Source organism: Ovis aries, chromosome 20, assembly GCF_016772045.2.
Source record: "Ovis aries strain OAR_USU_Benz2616 breed Rambouillet chromosome 20, ARS-UI_Ramb_v3.0, whole genome shotgun sequence".
NCBI lineage: Eukaryota > Metazoa > Chordata > Mammalia > Artiodactyla > Bovidae > Ovis > Ovis aries.
In genome coordinates, this window is record NC_056073.1 from 15,829,073 (window position 1) to 15,851,158 (window position 22,086).

The window sequence follows — 22,086 nt, forward strand, 5'->3', positions numbered from 1 at the left end:
CCCGCACTCGCGCACATTACGCCAGGGCAAGATGGCCGACGCGGCGGCCACTGCCGGGGCTGCGGGCTCCGGAACGGTAAGGGCGGGAGGCAGGCGCGGGGCCGAAGCCGAGAAAGTCGGGGCATTCCCGACTTTCCCCCTATCCGGGCTAAGAGCCCATACCCAGAAACCCAGCTCCACCCTGAACCCTGCGTGGAGGAGGGTCTTTCAGGCCGTATGTGACTGCCACCCCCCCGCCCCCTCCCCCGCCATTCTCGAGACTTGGCGGCGGCCTCCGGAGTCGGTGGACCTGTCTACTGATTGGCCCGTTCTTTGTTGGGGGGGGGGGGTTGGGAACCCGGAACAGCTCCTGATTGGTCCACTGAGGCCGTTTTCGCCTTCTTATTGGCCCGCTAAAGTTGGGGAGGGATTCGCATTTCAAAATAATGTAGGTTTCCTACTTTTTCTGTCCTCTTAGCTTCATGTGTTGTTTGTTGCTTTGACTCTCCTCGTTAGTGAAATGGTATGGAGATGGGAAGAACGAGAGAGAGAGATCACTTTTTTTCTGGGAGATGGGCACGAGTTCCAATCCCATCATGCATGTTTCTTCAGCTATATATTCTGAAAATCTGCTAAAATAGAAAAAACAGCCGCTTTGTGTTATGAAATTGTTAAGTGTTAGGTAGGCAGAAAGGTTGTCTCCGAATTTAGAGCCCCTAGGATGCTCAGTTACTGTTCATTTGGCCAAGAGTACCGATAAGTATTTAGCAAAAGAACCTTTGCTTGCCAGTGACAGTATGTGAGCTCTAATTGCATCATTGTCCAGTGAATAAAAATGTTCTCTGTTTCTGGGCTGCTGATTCACAGAGATCAGGAAGTAAACAGTCCACTAACCCTGCTGATAACTACCATCTGGCCCGGAGGCGAACCCTGCAAGTGGTTGTGAGCTCCCTGCTGACAGAGGCAGGGTTTGAGAGTGCTGAGAAAGCATCTGTGGAAACATTGACAGAGATGCTGCAGAGCTGTAAGTACCGGGAAACAATAGGAAACAGTAGGCCTTCTTCCAGTCAAACATCTGTTCTGTGTCCTGCATCGTGATAGTGTTGAAAAGGTTTAAGAAAAGGAAGGACATTGTTAAGCGACTAACAGGCTTTAGAATAAGATAGACCTGGGTGTAAGTTCTCACTCTGCCACTTAATAGCTTGGGTCAACCACTAAACTTCCTGAACCTCAATTTCCTTATTCCTGAAAAGGGGTAATAATTTGCACACTTTGGAGTTTTGAGTATAAGTGAGATATATATGAAAACAGTCAAAGCTGAAAATGTAAGCCCTCAATGACTTGTAGGTGGTGTTATTGTTACTGTTTGTTCTCTATGCTCAAATAATTTACACTTTTATTGGAGAGTCAGGATTAAGTCCCATGATAGAGATGCCACACATTATATAATCAAATGCTATATTATGTGATACAAAGAGTGAGGGAGAATAAGTTTTAGAAAATGGAAAATAAAAACCACCACTGCTTTTAAAAGGAAGTATCTTAAGATTTAGGAGCCTGGAATGGTCTCACACAGGCTTGTGCATAATCAGTGTATTTCCCTCTTTGGGCCTTGGGTAGGGAAGGATGAGATGAGGGATTGGGCATTAAGGTGTTTTGGGAGGAATCATCCCTGTGAATGGAAGTGAGAGAAAGGTTTAGGCAGAGAGGGAAAAGTTGAAACAAAGAATTGGCCAGCTCAGCAGGGAACCCTGGAGGCATTATTGCTCATCAGAGTTTCTGACATCAGGTCCCCAAAGCCCTGCCTTTGCAGTCTTGATCAGTCATGGATGTGGGCTGCTCCAGGAAGGGTGTGATCTAGGGTGAGATGACTCTCTGCAGCTGATGTTTGGGACTTCAAACTACCAAATGTTTTCCTAAAGCAGCTATCTCAAACCCCTTTAGATTCTTAAATATTGAGGGTCCTAAGGAATTTTGTATACATGGGCTTTTTTTTTTAATGATACGCTCTTTTTTTAAAAAAAATAAGCTTTTTTGGAGGCGAGGGGCTGCTCTAGGTCTTTGTTGCTGTGTGCAGGCTTCCTGCAGATGCAGCGAGCAGGGACTACTCTAGTTGCAGTGCACAGGCTTCTCATTGCAGTGGCGTCTCTTGTTGCAGAGCACAGGCCCTAGGGTGCACGGGCTTCAGTCGTTGCAGAGTGTGGACTCGGTAGCTGTGGTACGTGGACTTACTTGCCCTGCGGCAAGTGGAATTTTCCTAGACCAGGGATTGAACGTGTATCCCCTGCATTGGCAGGTGGATTCTTAACCACTAGACCATGAGGGAAATAGCAACATGGGCTTTATATAGAGAGATTTTGTCACATTAGAAAATGAAATTGAGAACATCCTAAAACATAAGGATGCACACGGACACATTCCATTAGCCAGCAGAGCCGTGACGTCATCACAGGTGACATAGCCTCTGGAAAACATGGCAGAGAGTGAGAGTAGAAAAAGTCAAAGAATGTCTCATTTTATTATGAAAATGCTTAAGTCCACAGGCTTTTTGTGTTTGTGTAAAATGGAGCACAATTTCAGAATTTTCCCGAAACTGCTCATCCACCCCTGAAGCCCATTCATAGAGCCCAGCTTCCTGTTTCCCCTTTCCCCTGAGGGACTTCCGAGTGACTGAAAAAGAGGTTTCAGCTTCAGGTAGAAGAGAAAAAAAAACCTGACACCCAAATAGTAAGACCTTTTTTTTTTTTTTTGATGGCACAATATACATAGCATAAAATTACCATTTTAATTACTTTTAAGCATTCAGTAGTGTTAAATATAGTCACAGTGGTATCAACCATCAGCACTATCCGTTTTCAGAACTTTACTTTTTCATGGTTCTGAACAGTAACTCTGTATCCATAAATAACAGCCCCTCATCCCTCCTTCCTCCCAGCTCCTGGTAACCTCTAATCTAATTTTTGTCCCTATGGATTTTCTTTTTTTCTATGTACCTCATTTAAGTGGAAGCTTAAAATGTTTGACTGGTTGGGTTATTTTGCTTAGCATGACGTTTTTGGAGTTCATTCATAGGCTTCTCTGGTGGTCCAGTGGTTAAGAATCTGCCTTGCAATGCAGGGGACACAGGTTCAATCCCTGGTTCAAGAAGATTCCATACACCATGGGGCTGCTAAGGCCATGAGCTCTAGAGCACGTGCTCCACAATAAGACAAGCCACCACAGTGAGAAGCCTATGCTCCACAAGGAAGAGGAGCCCCCCCACTCTCTGCAACTAGAGAAAGCCTATGCGTAGCAACAAAGACCCAACACAGCCAAAAATTTAAAAATTAATAAGTAAATAAATATTTTATAAAACACAGGAAAAAAAAAAATAAAACACAGGAAACCTAGATGGGAGGGAGTTTGGAGGAGAATAGATACATGTATATTATGACTGAGTCCCTTTGCTGTCTGCCTGAAACTGTCACAATATTGTTAATTGCACTGGCTATACTCCAATATAAAATATAAAGTTAAGAAAAAAAACAAAAAGTTCATTCATATTGTATCTTATATCAGAACATCATCCCTTTTGAAGGCTGAGTAATATTCCGTTAAAGGTATAGACCACATTTTCTGGATCCATTCCTCTGTGGATGGGCGTTGGGTTGTTTCTCCATTTTGGCTGCTGTGAACATGTACACGCAAGAATCTGTTTGAGGCCCTGTTTTCCTTTCACTTGGGTATATACCTAGGAGTGGAGTTGCTGGCTCATGTGATCGTTCTGTAACCGTTTGGGAACTGAGAACAAGACTTTCTGCTTTTGATTCTTAGACATTTCAGAAATTGGAAGGAGTGCCAAGTCTTACTGTGAGCACACAGCCAGGACCCAGCCCACACTGTCAGATATTGTGGTCACCCTTGTCGAGATGGGTGAGTACATCTCCAGTTTCCATTTCTTCAGTGCAGCTGAGTTGGGAACATGAGAGAGAGAGGAATCCCCAGGAGACAGGCCAGTCTGCTGAATGTTCTTGAATCTCCTCGTGAGTCTCCTGGTTTGCTTTCAACTTGACAGTTATCAAAAGAGGGTTCCTCTGAACCCCTGTAAGAGACCTCTTAACTCCTTTGGGGGACTCTGTTGCAGCTTCTTTTGAGTGGCAGCAGTCAGGAGTTTAAACTATTTCACCGCAGCATTACTTCCCCTTCCATATTTAGTGGCCTAGGCAGTGATTTTTGTTTTCCTATTTCTTAGGTTTCAATGTGGACACTCTCCCTGCATATGCAAAACGGTCTCAGAGGATGGTCATCACTGCCCGTAAGTGACTGAGAACCGAGATATCCGGTAGTGCTCAATTAATGCTGGTGGAGTGAAGTAATTGAATAGGGCAGGGACTGGTATGTAGCTACTGCCTCAGTGCAGGCTCCTTTCCATGATTTGGGGCTACCTACAGTGTCATCTTGATTTGGACCGATGGAATTAGGTTGTGAAATTCACTCACCACAAAGGCAAACCATCCCGATGCTACTTGAGAAATATGAGAGTTCCTGTTCCTGCTTAGATCAAGAATCAGTAAACTATGGGTACTGTGGCCCACCACCTATGTTTGTAAATAAACCTTTGTTGGTACACAGCCACATTTACTTATTACCTATGGTTGCTTTCTTGCTATAATGGCAGGGTTCAGTAGTTGTGACAGACTGCATGGCTTGCAAAACCTAAAATATTTACTTTTTGTCCCTTTATACAAAAAGTTTGATGATCTCTGCCTTCGATACACTGAGCACCATAAACTGAGTTGGAGTAACTAGTTTGGGTTTATGGAACCTGGCAAGAATTCACTAGTCTTTTTTTGTTTTTTTTTTTCATCACTTTTTTCAGGCTGGCATCTTTTTAGGAATACCTCTCAAGGCAGCAGTGGAAGGTGCCGTTTTTAATCCCCTCCTCACTTAACTTTCCCTGGCTCAGTGTTTGTATTTGTTACCCAGATTCTTGAAAAGAGCGAGCAGCCCACCTAACTTGCTTAGTTCCTCAGGCCTCTCTTTTACCTAGTTAACTTGTCACAGCCACCAACTCACCTACCTGAGAGGCATGCAGGCAGATTATTGTACATGGGAATGTCACCCCAGATTATGCAGAGGTTGGGGGCAGAGGTACCCTTTCAGGTCCTCAAGCCATCGAACGCCTTTTATTAGTAGAAGTACAAACTGCCTGTTGCATAGTACACTAAGGTCCAGCATTTATTTTGAGAAAAGGAGGGTTGGGTTAGAGACGCAAGACCTCTGGTGGAATCGTAACCAGTCAGAACTCTGTTGCAGCTCCAGTGACCAATCAGCCGGTGACCCCCAAGGCCCTCACTGCAGGACAGAACCGACCCCACCCGCCACACATCCCCAGCCATTTCCCTGAGTTTCCTGACCCCCACACCTACATCAAAACTCCGGTGAGTGATAAGGCCATGCTAGAGGCTGTGACTGATGCAAAAGCAGACTCAATTCTACCTGGCTGTCAGACTGGAGTCCAGAAGTTTATTGGTAACAGGGTAGTTCAGGACTCAGAATGTCTCTCCTCCAAAATGTCTTCAATTTGGCAAAGGAGAATTATCTTCTGCACTTTGCTGGCAAAAATAGAGTTAATGAAGAAATTGAAGCTGGCACAATTTTGCCTCTTCCGTCCAGACACAAAAGTCAGTTCAGTTGCTCAGTCGTGTCTGACTCTTTGTGACCCCATGGACTGCAGCACACCAGGCTTTCCTGTCCATCACCAACTCCTGGAGCTTGCACAAACTTGTGTCCATCAAGTTGGTGATGCCATCCAACCATCTCAACCTCTGTCATCCCTTTCTCTCCCCAGCTTCAATCTTTCCCAGCATCAGCGTCTCTTCCAGTGAGTCAGTTCTTCACATCAGGTGGCCAAAGTATTGGAGTTTCATCATCAGTCCTTCCAATGAATATTCAGGATTTCCTTTATGATGGACTGGTTGGATCTCCTTGCAGGCCAAGGGACTGTCAAGAGTCTTCTCCAACACCATAGTTCAAAAGCATCAATTCTTTGGCACTCAGCTTTCTTTATAGTCAACTCTCACATCCATACATGACTACTGGAAAAACCTTAGCTTTGACTATACGGACTTTTGTTGGCAAAGTAATGTCTCTGCTTTTTAATATGCTGTCTAGGGTGGTCATAGCATTTCTTCGAAGGAGCAACCATCTTAATTTCATGGCTGCAGTCACCATCTGCAGTGATTTTGGAGCCCAAGGAAACAGTCTGTTACTGTTTTCATTGTTTCCGCATCTATTTGCCATGAAGTGATGGGACTGGATGCCATGATCTTAGTTTTCTGAATGTTAAGTTATAAGCCAACTTTTTCACTCTCCTCTTTCACTTTCATCAAGAGGCTCTTTAGTTCCTCTTCATTTTCTGCCATAAGGATGGTCTCATCTGCATATCTGAGATTACTGATATTTCTCCCAGCAATCTTGATTCCAGCTTGTGCTTCATCCAGCCCAGCATTTCACATGATGTACTCTGCATATAAGTTAAATAAATAGGGTGATAATATATAGCCTTAACGTACTCCCTTCCAAATTTGGAGCCAGTTTTTTGTTCCATGTCTGTTTCTAACTGTTACTTCTTGACCTGCGTACAGATTTCTCAGGAGGCAGGTCAGTTGGTCTGCTATTCCTGTCTCTTGAAGCATTTTCCACAGTTGGTTGTGATCCACACAGTCAAAGGCTTTGGCATAGTCAATAAAGCAGATGTTTTTTGGAACTCTCTTACTTTTTCAATGACCCAACAGATGTTGGCAATTTGATCTCTGGTTCTTCTGCCTTTTCTAAATCCGGCTTGAATATCTGGAAGGTCACGGTTCACATACTGCTGAAGCCTGGCTTGGAAGCATTACTTTTGCTAGCATGTGAGATGAGTGCAATTGTATAGTAGTTTGAACATTCTTTGACATGACCTTTCTTTGGGATTGGAATGAAAACTGACCTTTTCTAGGCGTGTGTCCACTGCCAAGTTTTCCAGATTTGCTGGCATATTGAGTGTAGCACTTTCACAGCATTATCTTTTAGGATTTGAAATAGCTCAACTGGAATTCCATTATCTCCAACAGCTTTGTTCATAGCAATATTTGCTAAGGCCCACTTGACTTCACATTCCAGGATATCTGGCTCTAGGTGGGGGATCATACCATTGTGGTTATCTGGGTCATGAAGATCTTTTTTGTATAGTTCTTCTGTATATTCTTGCCATCACTTCTTAATATCTTCTAGATATAAAAGTACCTAGCCACATAGAGAAAAGACCTATTCCACAAAACATTGGTAGTAATTCTTGGTTAGAGTGTAGCTAACTCTTGTTTTGTGTATGCTTTTCTGGGTTTTCCAAATTTTCCAAAATAGGTAAGAGTTATTTTTGAAATCAGGGTAAAAGTTACTTAATACATACTTGGTGGGACTTCTTGGTGGTCCAGTGGTTAAGACTACTATTCCATTGCAGGGGCATGAATTTGATCCCAGGTCGGGGAACTAAGATCCTGCATGCCATGTGGCACAGCCAAAAAAAAGCTTGGTATATGAAATGTAACTTACCATAGGAGAAAGCAATGGCAGCCCACTCCAGTACTCTCGTCTGGAAAATCCCATGGACGGAGGAGCCTGGTAGGCTGCAGTCCATGGGGTCACGAAGAGTCAGTCACGACTGAGCAACTTCACTTTCACTTTTCACTTTCATGCATTGGAGAAGGAAATGGCAACCCCCTCCAGTGTTCTTGCCTGGAGAATCCCAGGGACAGCGGAGCCTGGTGGGCTGCTGTCTGTGGGGTTGCACAGTCAGACACGACTGAAGCGACTTAGCATCAGCAGCAGCAGCAGCTTATCATAACTGTGAGCTTTGGGTCTATATAGGACAAGTCTAGTTTTCGTCTGTGGTTTGATATGTCCTAATTTGCCTTCTAGCAATTTCTCCTTCCCTTGGAAGGCACATGGTGGCCAGGAGTCCCTAGAAGCTGTTCCACTCACTTCCTGTGTCCCCGTGTCCTGATGCAAATGTGGCCACAATGTGGGGTTAGAGCAAGTCATCCGGGAGATTTTTCCACACCTCAAGATATGGGGGGAAAGGAGCAAGTGGTCACCCACCACTGCAACACAGACGTTGCCCTTGACCAGTGGATTCTGTATGAGGGTCCCAGGGCTGCTGTAACAAAGTGCCACAAAGTAGGTGGCTCGGAACAACAGAAATGCATTGTCTTCCAGTTCCAGAGGCCAGAAGTTCAAAATCAAGGTGTCAGCAGGCTCCCTCTGAAATTGCTTCTCAGCCTCTGGTAGCTTCAGGCAGCTCATGGGGTCCTTTGGCTTGTAGATATGTTACTGCGATCTTCCGCCTTCACGTGGCCCTCCCTTTGCCTCTCCGCCTTCATGTGACCATTTCTGTTAAGGACACCAGTCATGTGGCTTCATACTGCCCTACTGTATATCACCTCGTGTTCACTGAGTGCATCTTGCCCTGACCCTACTTCCAAACACTGTAAGATCATATTCTGAGGCCCTCAAGGTTGGGACTTCGACACGTCTTTCTTTAAACTGAAGTTTACTTTAACAGCTCTCATAGTTGAAAAAGATATATTACAAAGATAGGTAGGTGGCATCTTAGGCTGTCCTTAATAAACCATAAAAGTAATTTTTTTTCATTCTCGCCTACCAATTTATTTGAAGAATTTTGTTAATTAAATTTCAAACTTTTATGATAAATGTCAAGCAGTTGTCTTAAAAATAATCATAAGATCTTGCTTTTTAATGTTTTTAACCAGAGTGTTCAGGATCTCATCAAATTCTTCATTTGGGGAAAATTTCAAACATGTCAGAAAATCTTGTCATCACATTACACCAAGGGTTCTAGGTGGTCCCATCAGGGCTTGCAGGGGGTTGGAGGTTGAGGATTCCCTGTTCTCCCTTATGCCTGAGTCCAGCTGTCATGGGAGCTAAATGAATACCTAGGATCAAGCACTATATAAATATTTGTACATTTCTTAATTTTTAAGATTCAAAGTAAATGTTAATGATAGTCTTATTGCTTTCTTTGTGCCCTTCCACCACCCTTGGAGATCTCTGCTCTGGGTGACGGTAGGGAGTCATTTAAAGGGTGGGAGGACAGAGCAACAGCAAGGCAGGGACCCGAGGAGAGCAATGTAGTCATGGGTATTTTCTCGAGCATCTTTGCTGCTCTCCCTTTAGACGTACCGCGAGCCCGTGTCAGACTACCAGGTCCTGCGGGAGAAGGCTGCGTCCCAGAGACGCGATGTGGAGCGGGCACTCACCCGTTTCATGGCCAAGACAGGCGAGACCCAGAGTCTTTTCAAAGATGACGTCAGCACGTTTCCACGTGAGTCTCTCCCCTCTGTGGACCCTGCCTTGTCCTTGAGACACCATCCCCTCTTCCTTCCCTCATTGTGATTGGAAGAAACAAGTAAGCTTTGTCCTTATCTTGGGTGGAACTTGTTTTTCAGATTTCTGGCTCTTTTTTCCCAGATTTTCAGGGCCTGTCCCTAACTGATGACTCCAAAATAGTCATGACCTGTGTTGGAAGTGGGTGCTTGAGGTTCGTTGAGTTGAGGTCACCTCGAGGGTGACTGAGCCCTGGGCATCAGAGAGGCTCATCCAGTGAGAGGGCGGCCCTGGTGGTGGAAGGACCTGGCGTCAGGGGCCAGGCAGTTACAGAGCCTCTGCCAGGCTTCGCCTTCATAGCAGCCTCTCACAGGGCCCACCCCTGAAGTTCTCATCTCAGCACTACCATTTCGCTGTGTGACCCAAGTTCCTTCCTCCATCAGCCTCCAGGTTTCCCTAGGGGAGCGAGGGTGATGAGCTTGGAGGGGTCAGCAGGCTCCTGGTGGATCCTCGATGTGTTCCTGGCCCTGGATCTATAGCAGCTAGGTTACTAAGTCCAGAAGCTATGCTGATCACTTCCCTTCTGTTACTTCTGAGCTCCTCGAGTGAACCTCTGAGTTAGGAACTATTTCCACTGCCCTTCTGGGAAGCCAAGGCTTCTAGAGAAAAGCAATGGAGTAATTTGCTGAAGGTCACGTGGCGAGCAGATGGTATTCAGACCTAGTTCTTTCTGTGTGCAGGACCCACATCTGAGCCATGCTGAAAATAATCTTTGAGTATCTGCTGTTAATTCTACCATGGAAGTATACACAGAGACTTTCTTTCAATTTTTTTTTTTTAAACAATAATTTCTCCTCAGCCTCATTGCTTTTTGGAGGAATTGGATCACTCCTTTACCTGAAGTGCCCTCTAGCTCCATGGATATATTCCAGGCCAAGAGTTCTCAGGTCCACTGTCAGGACTTGAGTCCTTCAGGCTGAAGGGATCCCTATCTTTGCTCTAGTAATGAAGCTGAGGGGTTAACTGGCCTCAGGTATAAGATCACTAAGCTGATGCTTCGCTAGGATTCAGCCCCAGTCCTCTCTGGTGCTTAGTAAAAGAAGCTCTGAAGTCATATTGCCGGGGTTCATATCCCACTCTGCCACTTCCTGTGTGTTTGAGGGGGGTGGCTCAGACAGTAGAGTGTCTGCCTGCAGTGTGGGAGACCTGGGTTCAGTTCCTGTGTCTGGAAGGTCCTCTGGAGAAGGAAATGGCAACCCACTCCAGTCTTCTTGCCTGGAGAATCCCATGGTCATGGGATTGCAAAGAGTTGGACACGACTGAGCAACTTCACTTTCACTTTCACGTTCATCATCCCTCCATTCCTCAAGTTCCCCATCTGTACGATGAGGCTGGTAATTGTACTTGTTTAATATGGTGGAGGCAAGGATTAAAGGTAACGTGTAAGTGTTACCTGGCCCGTGGTGAGTGCCCGAGCGTGTTAGGCATCACTGCCGCTGGGTGCTGCTCACTGATGTGTCGTAAGGCTCCTGGCCTCTTTTCCAATCCCCCAGTGATCGCTGCCAGGCCTTTCACCATTCCCTACCTGACGGCTCTTCTTCCGTCCGAGCTGGAGATGCAGCAGATGGAGGAGACGGATTCCTCAGAGCAGGACGAGCAGACGGACACAGAGAACCTTCCTCTTCACATCAGCCCGGTGGGTCCAGCCTTCCGTCCGCTTCCGTGCACCCCCCGCCCCCACCCCCCGCAGGAGCCCATGCTGCTCACTGCCTGTCTCCCCAGGGGTTGGACAGGACCCCCTCAGTCTCTGGCCTCTTGTGAGGGGCTTGCACGATGGGCCTGTGGTGACGTTATCTCTTGCTCCCTGGGGATTCGTTCAGTCATCCAGCAGATACTGAATGAGCCCCTGCCAGAGTCAAGCATGTGTTGGGTGCTGCGAAATTAGCGGAAGGCAAAATAGGCAAAACGTCCTGCCCTCACGGAACTAAGGAAAAATGAGACAGGAGTAGGGGACAGGAGTAGGCATGGGCCTGGGGGGTGTGGTATTACGGTGAGTGAGAAGGCGGACAGGTGAGCAAAGGCCTGAGGGAACAAGGCTTGCGCTTTTCTGGGAGGGGAGCCCTCCCCGCAGAGGGAATGGCAGATGCAAAGGCCCCAAGGTGGGAACTGCTGTGCTGAAGAAGAACAGAGGCCGTGGGGGTGACCAGGGGGACACCAGTAAGAGGGGAGCAGCAGGCGATGGGGTCAGGGAGCTCCTGGGGCTCAGGGCTTCACGGTACACCAGCACTTGGGCTTTTTGTCAGTGAGACGGGAGCCACGCGACCCGCTAGGCAGAGCTGGGTCTCGGGATGGGTGAGCTGGTGCGGTCAAGGTGGACTGCACAGGGTGAGGGCGGAGCAGAGGCCGGTCAGGGGGCTGGTGCAGGAAGCTGAGAGACGGTGCAGGAAGCTCAGAGACGGAGCAGGGGGAGAGGCACGACCGGGTGGGTGACTTAGCCGAATTGCAGGTGATTTTCAGAAAAGAACCGACTGACGGAGTGGGTGTGAGATGGGAAAGAGAGTCAAAGACAAATGCAAGGTTTTTTGCCTGAACAGTAGGAAAAAAGGAGTTGCCTTCAGCCAAGAAAGGGGAGGTTTTTGGGTGGAATCGGGGTAGCGGGGGGACCAGGAGTTGAGGTGTACATGAGGTAAGTTTGAGATGCTTGTTAGATATCCGGCTGGTGAGATCAGGTAGGGGCCTCCCTAGTGGCTCAGTGCTAAAGAATCCCCCTGCCAATGTAGGAGCTGCAGGAGACGCAGGTTTGATCCCTGGGTCGGGAAGATGCCATGGAGAAGGAAATGGCAACCTACTCCAGTATTCTTGCCAGGATAATCCATGAACAAAGGAGCCTGGTGGGCTACAGTCCGTGGGGTCACAAAGAGTCATGGTGATGTCAGGTAGGAAGGTGTTTGGGCTCAAAGTGCAAGTCTGAGAGTCCTCAGCATGTAGGTAGTGTTGAAAACCACTAGAGACCAGATGAGCACCTAGGGAGCAATGAGGATGAAAAAGAGAAGTACCAGGACTGAGCCCTGGGCTCTGCACTGTTCAGCAGCTGAGGAGACAAGGAACCAGCCAAGGATGTGGAGAAGGCACAGGAGGGAAGGTGGCGCGTCCTGGGTGCCGAGGGAAGAAAGTTTCAGGAGGAGGAGAGTGATCCCGCTTGATCTTTGTCTGCAGCTGTGGCTGGTTCCAGCCATGTGAGGACTGAGACTTTGTCCCTTAGATTTGGCACCAGCCATTTCAGGAAGAATGAGAGCAAGTGAATTCAAAGAGAATGGGAGGAGAGAAATTGGAGTGAGTACAGACTGGTGGTGTCCTTCACAGTGGCCAGTAGTCCACAGGCAACTAAGTCTAAATTGATGTAAATTACATATAACAAAAAATTTGCTTCCTTAGTCACACCAGCTACATTTCCGTAGCCACCTGTGACTCCTGCTACCCTGCTGGGCAGTGCAGATATGAACAATCAAATCATCACAGGAAGTTCTATTAAATGTAGACCGTGGTTTCAAGGAATTTTGCTGTGATGGGAAAGAGAGAAATGGCGTGGTAACTAAAGGGAAAGAATTAAGGAGGTCAGAGAGGTGTAACAAGATGCCTGTGCTGATGGGAGTGATCTGATAAAGTTGATTCAGGAGAGAAAAACATTTTGGAATGATGATCTTTGGTAGGGCAGGAATCCAGTACCCAAAAGGAGGGGTTAGCCTGATTGTGGACTTTTCCCAGCCAGGATAGGAGACAAAGTGTGTGGACAGAGACAAAGGTTGAGGAGGGGAGTGTGCTCGTGGAAACTTGGGGGTGTTCCTTTCTGCTTATGATGTATTGTCCTTGGCAAGTAAGAGGGTAAGAGCCACTCATGTATGCATCAGGAGAGAAAGTTCCAAGTAGAGGCATAGACGTGCCAGAAGCTCTAATGCCTTTAAGGCTTATTGGATCCTTAGAGTGAGGTTGCCATGTTCATCTGTCCTTTAAGGCTGGCCCTGGCTTTTAAGCAAGAGATGGCTTAGTGGTCGTAACTGGACTGAGGGTTCTCTGAGGTGTGAGGCCCCAGGTGGCAGTCTGCAGCCCCGGGATGCAGGTGGAGAGTGCCAGTTCTGACTCTAGTATTTACTGACGGTCTCCCTTGCGTGATCACATACCTCTTTAATGTTGAATTATTCCTTTCAGAATTAGGGCTGGCAGCCCATGGCTTTACGTAAAGCAGAGGAGCTTGTTATCCTACGCTTCTGGTTTGGACTCTGTTAAGTCGGTCTGAGATATGGTGATTGGGTCATGGACTAAGATGAGGTTCACCTTATGAGAATGAGGAATCTTCTAAACAAACATCACAATCCTTTTGTAAGTAAGCTCAAGGGCTTGCAGTTGAGTTACCTAACACTCTGGGGAGTGACATAGGTGAGGTCATGGCGGTGAGTACAGCGAGGCGGACTGGATGCCAGGAGCTGCCTGAGGACTTCTGGATCCCTGGAGGCCAAGCCAGACAGCAAAGAGTGAAAAGACCTGAGCCTTGGGAGTCAGACTGGCCTGGCTGCAAATCCAGACCAGGCTGTTTTCCACTAAGTGACGGTGGTTGCCTGACCCAGCATCTGAGTCTGTTTCCTTACAAATGGGAATGCCTACTTCAAGGGGAAGTGAGGCGCCTGAGATAAAATCAGCTCATCTATGTTGGGTGCTTGGCATATGACAGCCCATGGCACCCCTGCCCACCCCCTCCCCGCCCCTGTTGTATGGCCATGTGCTCTTCTGTACAGAACAGAGAAATAAAAAACTTCAAGAGGAGGATTCCAGCAACAATTTATGGACAATCAATTGGGCTTGTTATTTTGTTGGACTGGCAACAAGCAAACATTTGAAACCCAAATGTGCAAAAAGATGTGCGGTGACCGTCTTTCACTCTCCTTTCCCCTCCTACAGAGCAACCAGTGTCACCGCATTCTTGTGAATCCTTCTAGAGACTTTGTTTGAGTTTATTTTTTTGGCCATGCTGTGCAGCACGTGGGATCTTAGTTCTCTGACCAGGGAGCAAACCTGTACTCCCTGCATTGGAAGCATGGAATCTGAACCACTGGACTGCCGGGGAAGTCCTTAGAGACGTTTTTTTAATTGTTGTTTTGAACATACACAGCAAATCACAGTTTTTACCCCTTGCTTTCTTCCCTTGTGGAGCTACTTGGCAGTCATTCCACATCCTTGTATGCGGAACTGTTTCGCCCCTCCCCTTAGTCCCGCCCTCTTGTGTGGACTTTACAAGCCAGTCCCCTGTGGACGTTAGGTTATTTCCTGTCTTTAGTGTTTACACGACATTGTTAACAAGGAGTTCACTAACTGGTGTTTTAAAGTGTTCTTTTGTCTATGGAGGAAGAAGCTCTCACAGACTGTTGCTGGGAAGTTACTTTGTTGAGCTTGATTCTGGTTTCTCTATCTACGAACATGAAGGGGCTCTTCATTTTAAATTGGTGTATCAGATGATTATTTTCTCATACATTTGAACCAGCTGCCGTCTACAGGCAATCCCAGTGCCTCACCCTTTACTTTTTTCTGAACAACATACCATTCACTAATTCAACAAGTATTTACTTAATACCTGGTAGGTGCCAGACATAGTTCTGGGTGCTTGGGACACATCAGTGACCAGCACAAAGACAACCGCTGCCTCTTGGCAGCCCATGTGTTGGCAGTGGGGGCTTGACCATGAAGTGTAATATGTAAATCCGTCACTGTATAGTATGTTAAAGATGAAAAGTGCTCTGGGTGGAGGCAGGGGGGACTAAGTAGGGAAAGATCCAGGGTAAAGCGGGGAGGTTTCCATTCTAAATAGGGTGCTCAAGGTACACATCACAGGGAAGGTGACATCTGAGCTGTCTTGAAGGAGGTGAAGGATTGAGCCTCGGGCTCTCTGGGGTGGTGTCCTGGAAAGGGAACAGTAAGAAGGCAGGTGGGGCTGTGACTGAGGCAGGTGGGATGGGCGTGGGGGAGAGGGAGAGGTCAGGTCAGGAAGGGCCTTGTGAGCAGTTTGAAGAGCTGTCTTCCCATTGGGTGAAGCAGGAGTCATGAGAGGATGTGGGGCAGAGGAGGGGCAGGTCTGAGCTTCTCCAGGGAGCACTGGCCACGCTGGTGACCACGGGGCAGGCAGAGGATGGACTGTGATGGGATGGCTGTTAGGAGGCGGCTGTCCATCCAGGTGGGAGACAGCAGGGGATCCTACCAGGGAGTTCCACTAGAGATAATGGAAGTCAATTCTGCCTGTATTCTGAAAGTAAGGCCAAGAAGTTTTCCTAACAGGTTGGCTGGGGGATATATCAGAGAAAGAAAAAAAGCAGGCGTGATGGATTTTGGGGCTTGGGCCAATGGGAGGATGCAGTTGCTGTCACCTGTGTCAGTGGGAGGAGCTGTTTGTGCTCGGGGTTCAGTTTCAGGCACATTGAATTTGAGATGCCCAGAGATGGCGGTGGTAGAGTGACAGGCTGTGCAGGCCTGGAGGTCACGGGAGAGGTGACAGCTGGGGAGGTTCAGGTGGGAGATGTTGCCATGCAAATGGTGTTGGAACCTGTGAGGCTGGAGGCAGCACCCTTGGGTGCCTGGTATTCACACAGAGCATGCGCATTGCCTGAGTCTGGCTTTTCTGAGCCCAGGTCACTCCTGACAGTCCTTTTTGCTCCCACCTTTTCTTTACAAATCTCAGTCAGTTTAGTTCCTTTATTTCTTTCATCTACTTCTCCTATCCCTGATGACAGCATCCTCTGCCCTGCTGTCTTCTGACAGCGCCATCTCCTGCTTGAGGTCAGATCCTCTTTTGCCTCAAGTTACACAACAGCTGACCTGGTGGCTCAAATGGTAAAAAAATCTGTCTTCAATGCAGGAGAACCTGGTTTCATCCCTGGGTCAGGAAGATCCCTTAGAGAAGGAAAAAGCAACCCACTCCAGTATTCTTGGCTGGAGAATCCTATGGACAGAGGAGCCTGGCGGGCTGCAGTCCATGGGGTCGCAAAGAGTCAGACACAACTGAGCGACGAGCACACACAGAACAGGAACCTCAGTGGTGGAACCTTCGGCCTGTCACCAGGGGGTACAGCCCAACCAGCAGCTTCTGGTCACTTATTGCCACTTGGGCCTGAGCCCTTCGTGTGAGTCCCCTCAGCGCCTCTCCTGCTCATTTTAAAGAACTTGGAAAATAGAAAGAGAGTGTAAAAAAGGAAAGGAAAATCAGTCACCCGTATTTTTAGAAGCAGTTTGTAAAATTTCAGCATCATTACTGTTTTCTATGTCTACATCCAATTGTGATTTTAAAAAAAAAATCTTCAAGATCATATTGGTTATACTCAAACTTATAAACTTTTCTCCAAAAATCACTTTTCTCAAAAACCGAACAGGGAGAGGCCTGACCCACAGGCCACACATGGAGGTGGCGGATGACACTCCCATGCTGATGCCTTCGTGGGAGCTCTCGGGGCTCCAGCAGTTTCTGGCCTCCACCGGCATATGACCATTGGCACCACGTTGCAAGTACCAGATGCTTGAGAATTTATGGGGCAGTAGATCATGATTTCCATGAGGTTAGCTCCAGGAGGGGCTCTGTGCACATGGTCTGTTCTGGTCCTGTACCTCTCAGTCCTGCAGGGGACCAAGGGCCCCTTCTCTCTCTCTCTCTCTCTCTCTCTCTCTCTCTAAGTTTTAAAAAGTATTTATTTGATTGCGCTGGGGCTTCCTTGTGGCACTCCGGATCTCTGATCTTTGTTGTGGCATGTGGATTCTAGTTCCCTGATCAGAGACTGAATCTGAGCCCCCTGCCTTGCGAGCGAGAAGTCTTAGCCACTGGGCCATCAAGGAAGTCCCACTTCTCTTTTTCTTATGTCCCCACAGGCTGAAGCATCTGACTTGTAGTCCCCGATTCCCTGCCCTCCCAGGTCTCTGCTCCCTTCTGACTCCTGTCCCTGCCTTCTCAGGGTCTTAGGTTCTGTGTCACCGCTGACGCTCCCGCCTTCCTCTGATCGCAGCCACTGCCTGGTCTCCTCTGGAGCAGAGAGAGGCACATTAGCCAAGCTTCTGATTTCTCAATGAGAGGGGTGCTTGTAGTAGTTTTCAGCCACAGGTATGATCTCTTTCCTCACGCTGCTGGTTGTTTTGCTTTATTTCGGCTTTGCTCAAAGGATGATTCTGGAGCCGAGAAGGAGAACACCTCTGTTCTGCAGCAGAACCCCTCCTTGTCGGGGAGCCGAAACGGGGAGGAGAGTATCATCGATAACCCCTATCTGCGGCCTGTGAAGAAACCCAAGATCCGCAGGAAGAAGTGAGTTGGAGGCTGGGGTGCAGAGAGGCCTCCCCGGCTGACCGAGGTGGTCTTCTCTGCTCCTGGGCAGAAAAGAGAGGCTCATGGTGGGTCTGAGCCTTGGGCAGAGCTACTTGGTGACAGGAAATGTTCCCCACTACCTCTCCATCCTCGTTTCCTGCACGTACCTCTTTCTTGTTGCGTGGAGGTTGAGCATCCTGCAGCCCAGGGACCAACCCGCACAGCCCAGCAGTTTTTGTTCCCCTCACCAGAAGCAGAGCTAGCGGGCCCCCCGCCAGGTGGGCTCCAAGGATTCCTCTTCTTTCTAGGTCCCTCTCCTGAGCTAAGAAGGAAGCCTGCCTTGTACAGAGATGTGGATGCCTCCCTCCTGGGCGAGTTAAAGCCACACGAGGGAAGAGGAAGGTGGTCGTCTCGGGGTCAAGCCGAGGCTGTGGGGTGTGAACTTGGCATGATTTTAATAGCCAACTCTCTATTACAATTACCTGTTCTCACTGGATTTTGGGGTTGATGAAGAAATGATGAGACTTTTAATCAGCTGGCCATACCATGGGGTACAGGAATGGTGAATTCATTTATAATCATGGAACTTGATTCTTTGAAATCTGGGAGACCAGAGAAGGTGGCAGAGAGAGGGGGCTCTCTGCCTGCTGTGCTCATTGCCAGAAAGACGGTATGCTTAGTTTGTGTTTCAGGATATCTGGATCCTTTCATTGGCCAACAATTTGTGGCTCTGATTTATCATCCTAGAATCTGCTTATTTCTCTGCCCGCCTGGGCTGCAAGCACCCTGTTGATTTGGTTGAAGGTGACTTGCCCTTTTTCAGCGTGTTGGAAGCAGGAGGCTCACCCATTGCAGCCTCATTGTAGGGCCAGCAGGAGTCAGGAGGCATGACCAGATGCCTTCATGGGGAGGAGAGTGGAAGACAGCACTGACTCTCAGCATCTGATGAAATCTCCCTGAGGCAGGGCAGTGCCCTCTCGCGAGAGGTTTATCATTTACTGTCCCATCATGGAGCGTGTGCTTGGGAACAACCAAGTTCTGCACCATCCTGGGAAAAGAGATTTTTCTTTGGCAAGAGCCTACTAAGTGGATGTATTATGCTGTGATTTGATAGCAGAATCACTGATTTTATGCAATAGGAAAAGGATCGATGGGACTGGGAGGTGGTGGGGATGAGATTTTGAAGGCTGGGCTTGGCCGTATGGTCCAAAGGCTGAGAAACCTGGCGGGTCTGCTGGAGGCTGGCACGGATAGAAGGCCATGTGCCCGCCTTATGGCAGAAGTGGGCCAGGAAGAACCTGCATATCTGAATCTGCCCAAACTCTTTGCCTCTTTATCCTTGATGTGCCTACAAACCAAGAAAGGAAGATGCTGGGCAAGCTCATACCTTTGGCTGGTCTCCAGAGGAAGAGGTTTTCAAACTAAGTCGGAGGAAGAGAAATGCCAGTGAAATCCCAGAGAAACCCCAGTTAATACACAGAAAACACGAGACCCTGGGTAAAGTCCTTAGGTCCATCCTGAGCTCTCCTGATACTCAGCCTCAACAGTCATCTCTTAGTCTTACGTCCTCTTGGTTGAATTTGAAAACTCAAAAAGCCTGATGACAGCAGGCAGCAGGCTCCATGTGCTGTCCTCACCATTCTCTAAACACGTCATCCCACTGGCTGGAAGGAAAGTGCTGCTATCAGTAACTGGACAAGGGAAGCGGAATGAGAAAATCGGATTCCCCAGCTTTGGACCAAATAAGAGTTTCCCCGTCTGTAGTGACCTGAAACCCTTCCAGTTATAGTCGTCAGATTGGGCCTGTGCTGACCCCTTCCAAGCTTGTCATTTGGCTCTTTGTTAAGTTTAAATACAGTCCCAGGGTCGAGCCATGGCAGCTACAGGGCTAAAATTCCACTTCCTGGAGTGGTCATCCCAGCGGTTTCTCCTGATACTTCCCAGACAAGCACCTGTTGATGCTGTAATGCTGAGTGACAAGGTGAAATTTGGAAAAGAACTGCTCTTCTGCTGTTGAGACTTCAGAGGCCATGCTGCTCAAATTCTGTCCTGAACGAGACACTGGGAGATGCTCGGACAACGTGAAACATTGACCCAGCTCTTACTGTGTAAAAACTGCATGATCCTCACTGTATATTTATAAATGTTTATTTTTTATAACTCTGGGAGAATACATGGAGGGAAAAAGTAGTCAATGAAATCAGATTAAGCCTGTGATTTATGAGCTCTTAATAAAAGGTCATAATAAACTTTGTAAATGAAACAGTTACAAGCATTGAACTCAATTTGTATGCAAAAGTTATAGCATTGAGTACGGCGCTCTAAGTTAGGCTTAGTCCTTCTAAGCTGTCTAAAACTTTTTATTTGGGAAGTCTGCAAACACAAAACTTGTGTTTTCCCTGTGTATTATTCACCCAGCTTCAACATTTAGCAACATCTTTTCAGTTCTGTTTCATCTATGTCTTCTACTGTTTTATTTTTTTAATTCCTAGAATATATTTTAAAACAAACCTAAGAGCTGTATCATGTAATCTGTAAATATGCTGTTATGCGTCTCTGATAGACTTTTTAAAGTTTTTTTTTCGGGTAATTACAGATTGAGAGAATGTTACCCCCACCCCCCAAAAAAAATGTTTTACCAGGGAGGTCCCACTGGTAGCATCTCAAATAACTAGTATAATATCAAACCCAAGAAAATGACATTGGTGCAACCCACAGAGCTTATCCAGATTTCGCCTTTGTGTGCGTGTGTAATTCTATGTAATTATGTTGTGTAAGTTCCCAGTCAAGATACAGAACATTGGGGGGCAGGCAGGGCTAAACTGGGAGGTTGGAATTGACATACACACTACGACAGATAAAAAAGATAGGACTTCCCTGGTGGTACAGTGGATAAGAATCCACCTGCCAAAGCAGAGGATGCGGGTTTGGTCCCTGGTCTGGGACTAAGCCGAGGTGCCAGGACAAGAGTAGCCTGAGCTCTGGAGCGTGCACACCACAACGCTGAGCCCACGTGCTGCAGCTCCTGAGCCCTGTGCACCTAGAGCCTGTGCTCACGACGAGAAGCCACCACCACGAGAAGCTCGTGCACAGCAGTGAAGGTAGCCCCCCGCTCCTGCATGCAGCGACGAAGACCCAGTGTAACCAAAAAAAAAAAAATCACCATAAAAGTTATAAACTAGATTACTAATAAGGACCTACTCTGTAGCACAGGGAACTCTGCTCAATACTCTATAGTGACCTCTTTGAGAAAAGAATCTAAAAAAGTGGATATATGTATGTGTATAACCAATTCACTTTGTTGTATAGCAGAAACTAACACGACATTGTAAATCAACTTGCCCCAATAAAATTTTTTTAAAAATTCGGAACATGCTCATAACCATGACGTTCCTTTGTGTTGTCTCCTTATAACCATATCCGCCTCTCATGTCTTCCCCATCCCTACCTTCTGGCAACCACTGCTCTCCTTTCTCCATTTCTTTAATTTTATGTTTAAAATACTACATACGTGGAATTTTAAGGTTTGTAGCCTTTTGGAATTGGCTTTTCCACGCAGCGTGAGGAGTGAGAGCCGTCCAGGTGGCTGTGTCAGTAGCCCCTTTATTGCTGAGCAGCGTCCGAAGTGGATGTACCATGTTTAACCATTCGGCTGATTCCAGTTTGGGGCTGTTATGGCTAAAGCAGCTGTGAACAGCTGTGTATAGGTTTTTATGTAAACATAAATTTTCATTTCTCTACAATAAATGCCCAGTAATGCAACCACTGGATCCTATCGTAACTGTATGTTTCATTAAAAAAAAAAAAAAAAAACTATTCCACAGTGGCCTGTATCATTTTGCTTTCCTACTGGCAATGTATGAATAAGCCAGTTTCTCCACATCCTCTCCAGTGTTTGATGTTATCATTTAAACAGTTTTTTTAGCTGTTCTGATAGGCATGTGATAACACTCATTGTGATCTTAGTTTGCCTGTCCCTGATGGCTAGATGTTGGACATGGTTTCATGCGCTTTTTTGCCGTCTGTATATCTTCTTTGGTTTGTTATCCCTTTAAATCTTTTGTCCATGTTCTAACTGGATTGCTTCTTTTTAGATTTCTTTATATATTCTGGATACAAGAACTTTGTCAGGCATGTGGTTTGTAAATACTTTTTCACACTCTGTAGCTGGTCTTTTCATTCACTTCACAGGGATCTTTGGGAGAGCAAAAGTTTTTGATTTTCATGAAATCCAATTTATTTTTTCTTTTATAGATTTTTTCTGTTGACAGGCCTAAAACCTCTTTATTGAGCCCTAGGTCCTGAAGATCTTTTTCTATATTTTTCTAATATCTTAATACATGTTTTATGTTTTAGGCCTTGATCTATTTTTTTTTTTTATTGAAGGATAATTGCTTTACAGAATCAGTCATAGGTAT

General features: G+C 46.9%; 1 protein-coding gene across 6 annotated transcripts in view; it reads left to right on the plus strand.

Annotated features, from left to right (window-relative positions):
* The first annotated feature begins 13 nt into the window (after positions 1–13).
* The window catches only part of TAF8 (TATA-box binding protein associated factor 8), a 28,861-nt gene continuing 6,788 nt past the window's right edge, over positions 14–22,086 (plus strand). The window contains exons 1-9 of one of the 6 annotated variants that reach the window (XM_027959181.3): positions 14–76; positions 847–1,003; positions 3,793–3,891; positions 4,211–4,273; positions 5,275–5,399; positions 9,193–9,340; positions 10,896–11,038; positions 17,529–17,668; positions 17,977–21,039. In XM_027959181.3, coding sequence (XP_027814982.1) covers positions 32–76; positions 847–1,003; positions 3,793–3,891; positions 4,211–4,273; positions 5,275–5,399; positions 9,193–9,340; positions 10,896–11,038; positions 17,529–17,668; positions 17,977–17,989 — 933 coding nt within the window. In that variant the 5' untranslated portion in view covers positions 14–31 and the 3' untranslated portion in view covers positions 17,990–21,039. Of the gene's footprint in view, positions 77–846; positions 1,004–3,792; positions 3,892–4,210; positions 4,274–5,274; positions 5,400–9,192; positions 9,341–10,895; positions 21,040–22,086 lie in introns of those variants that run through there. The other 5 variants (XM_042237284.2, XM_042237285.2, XM_027959185.3 and 2 more) reach the window with 5 other exon arrangements.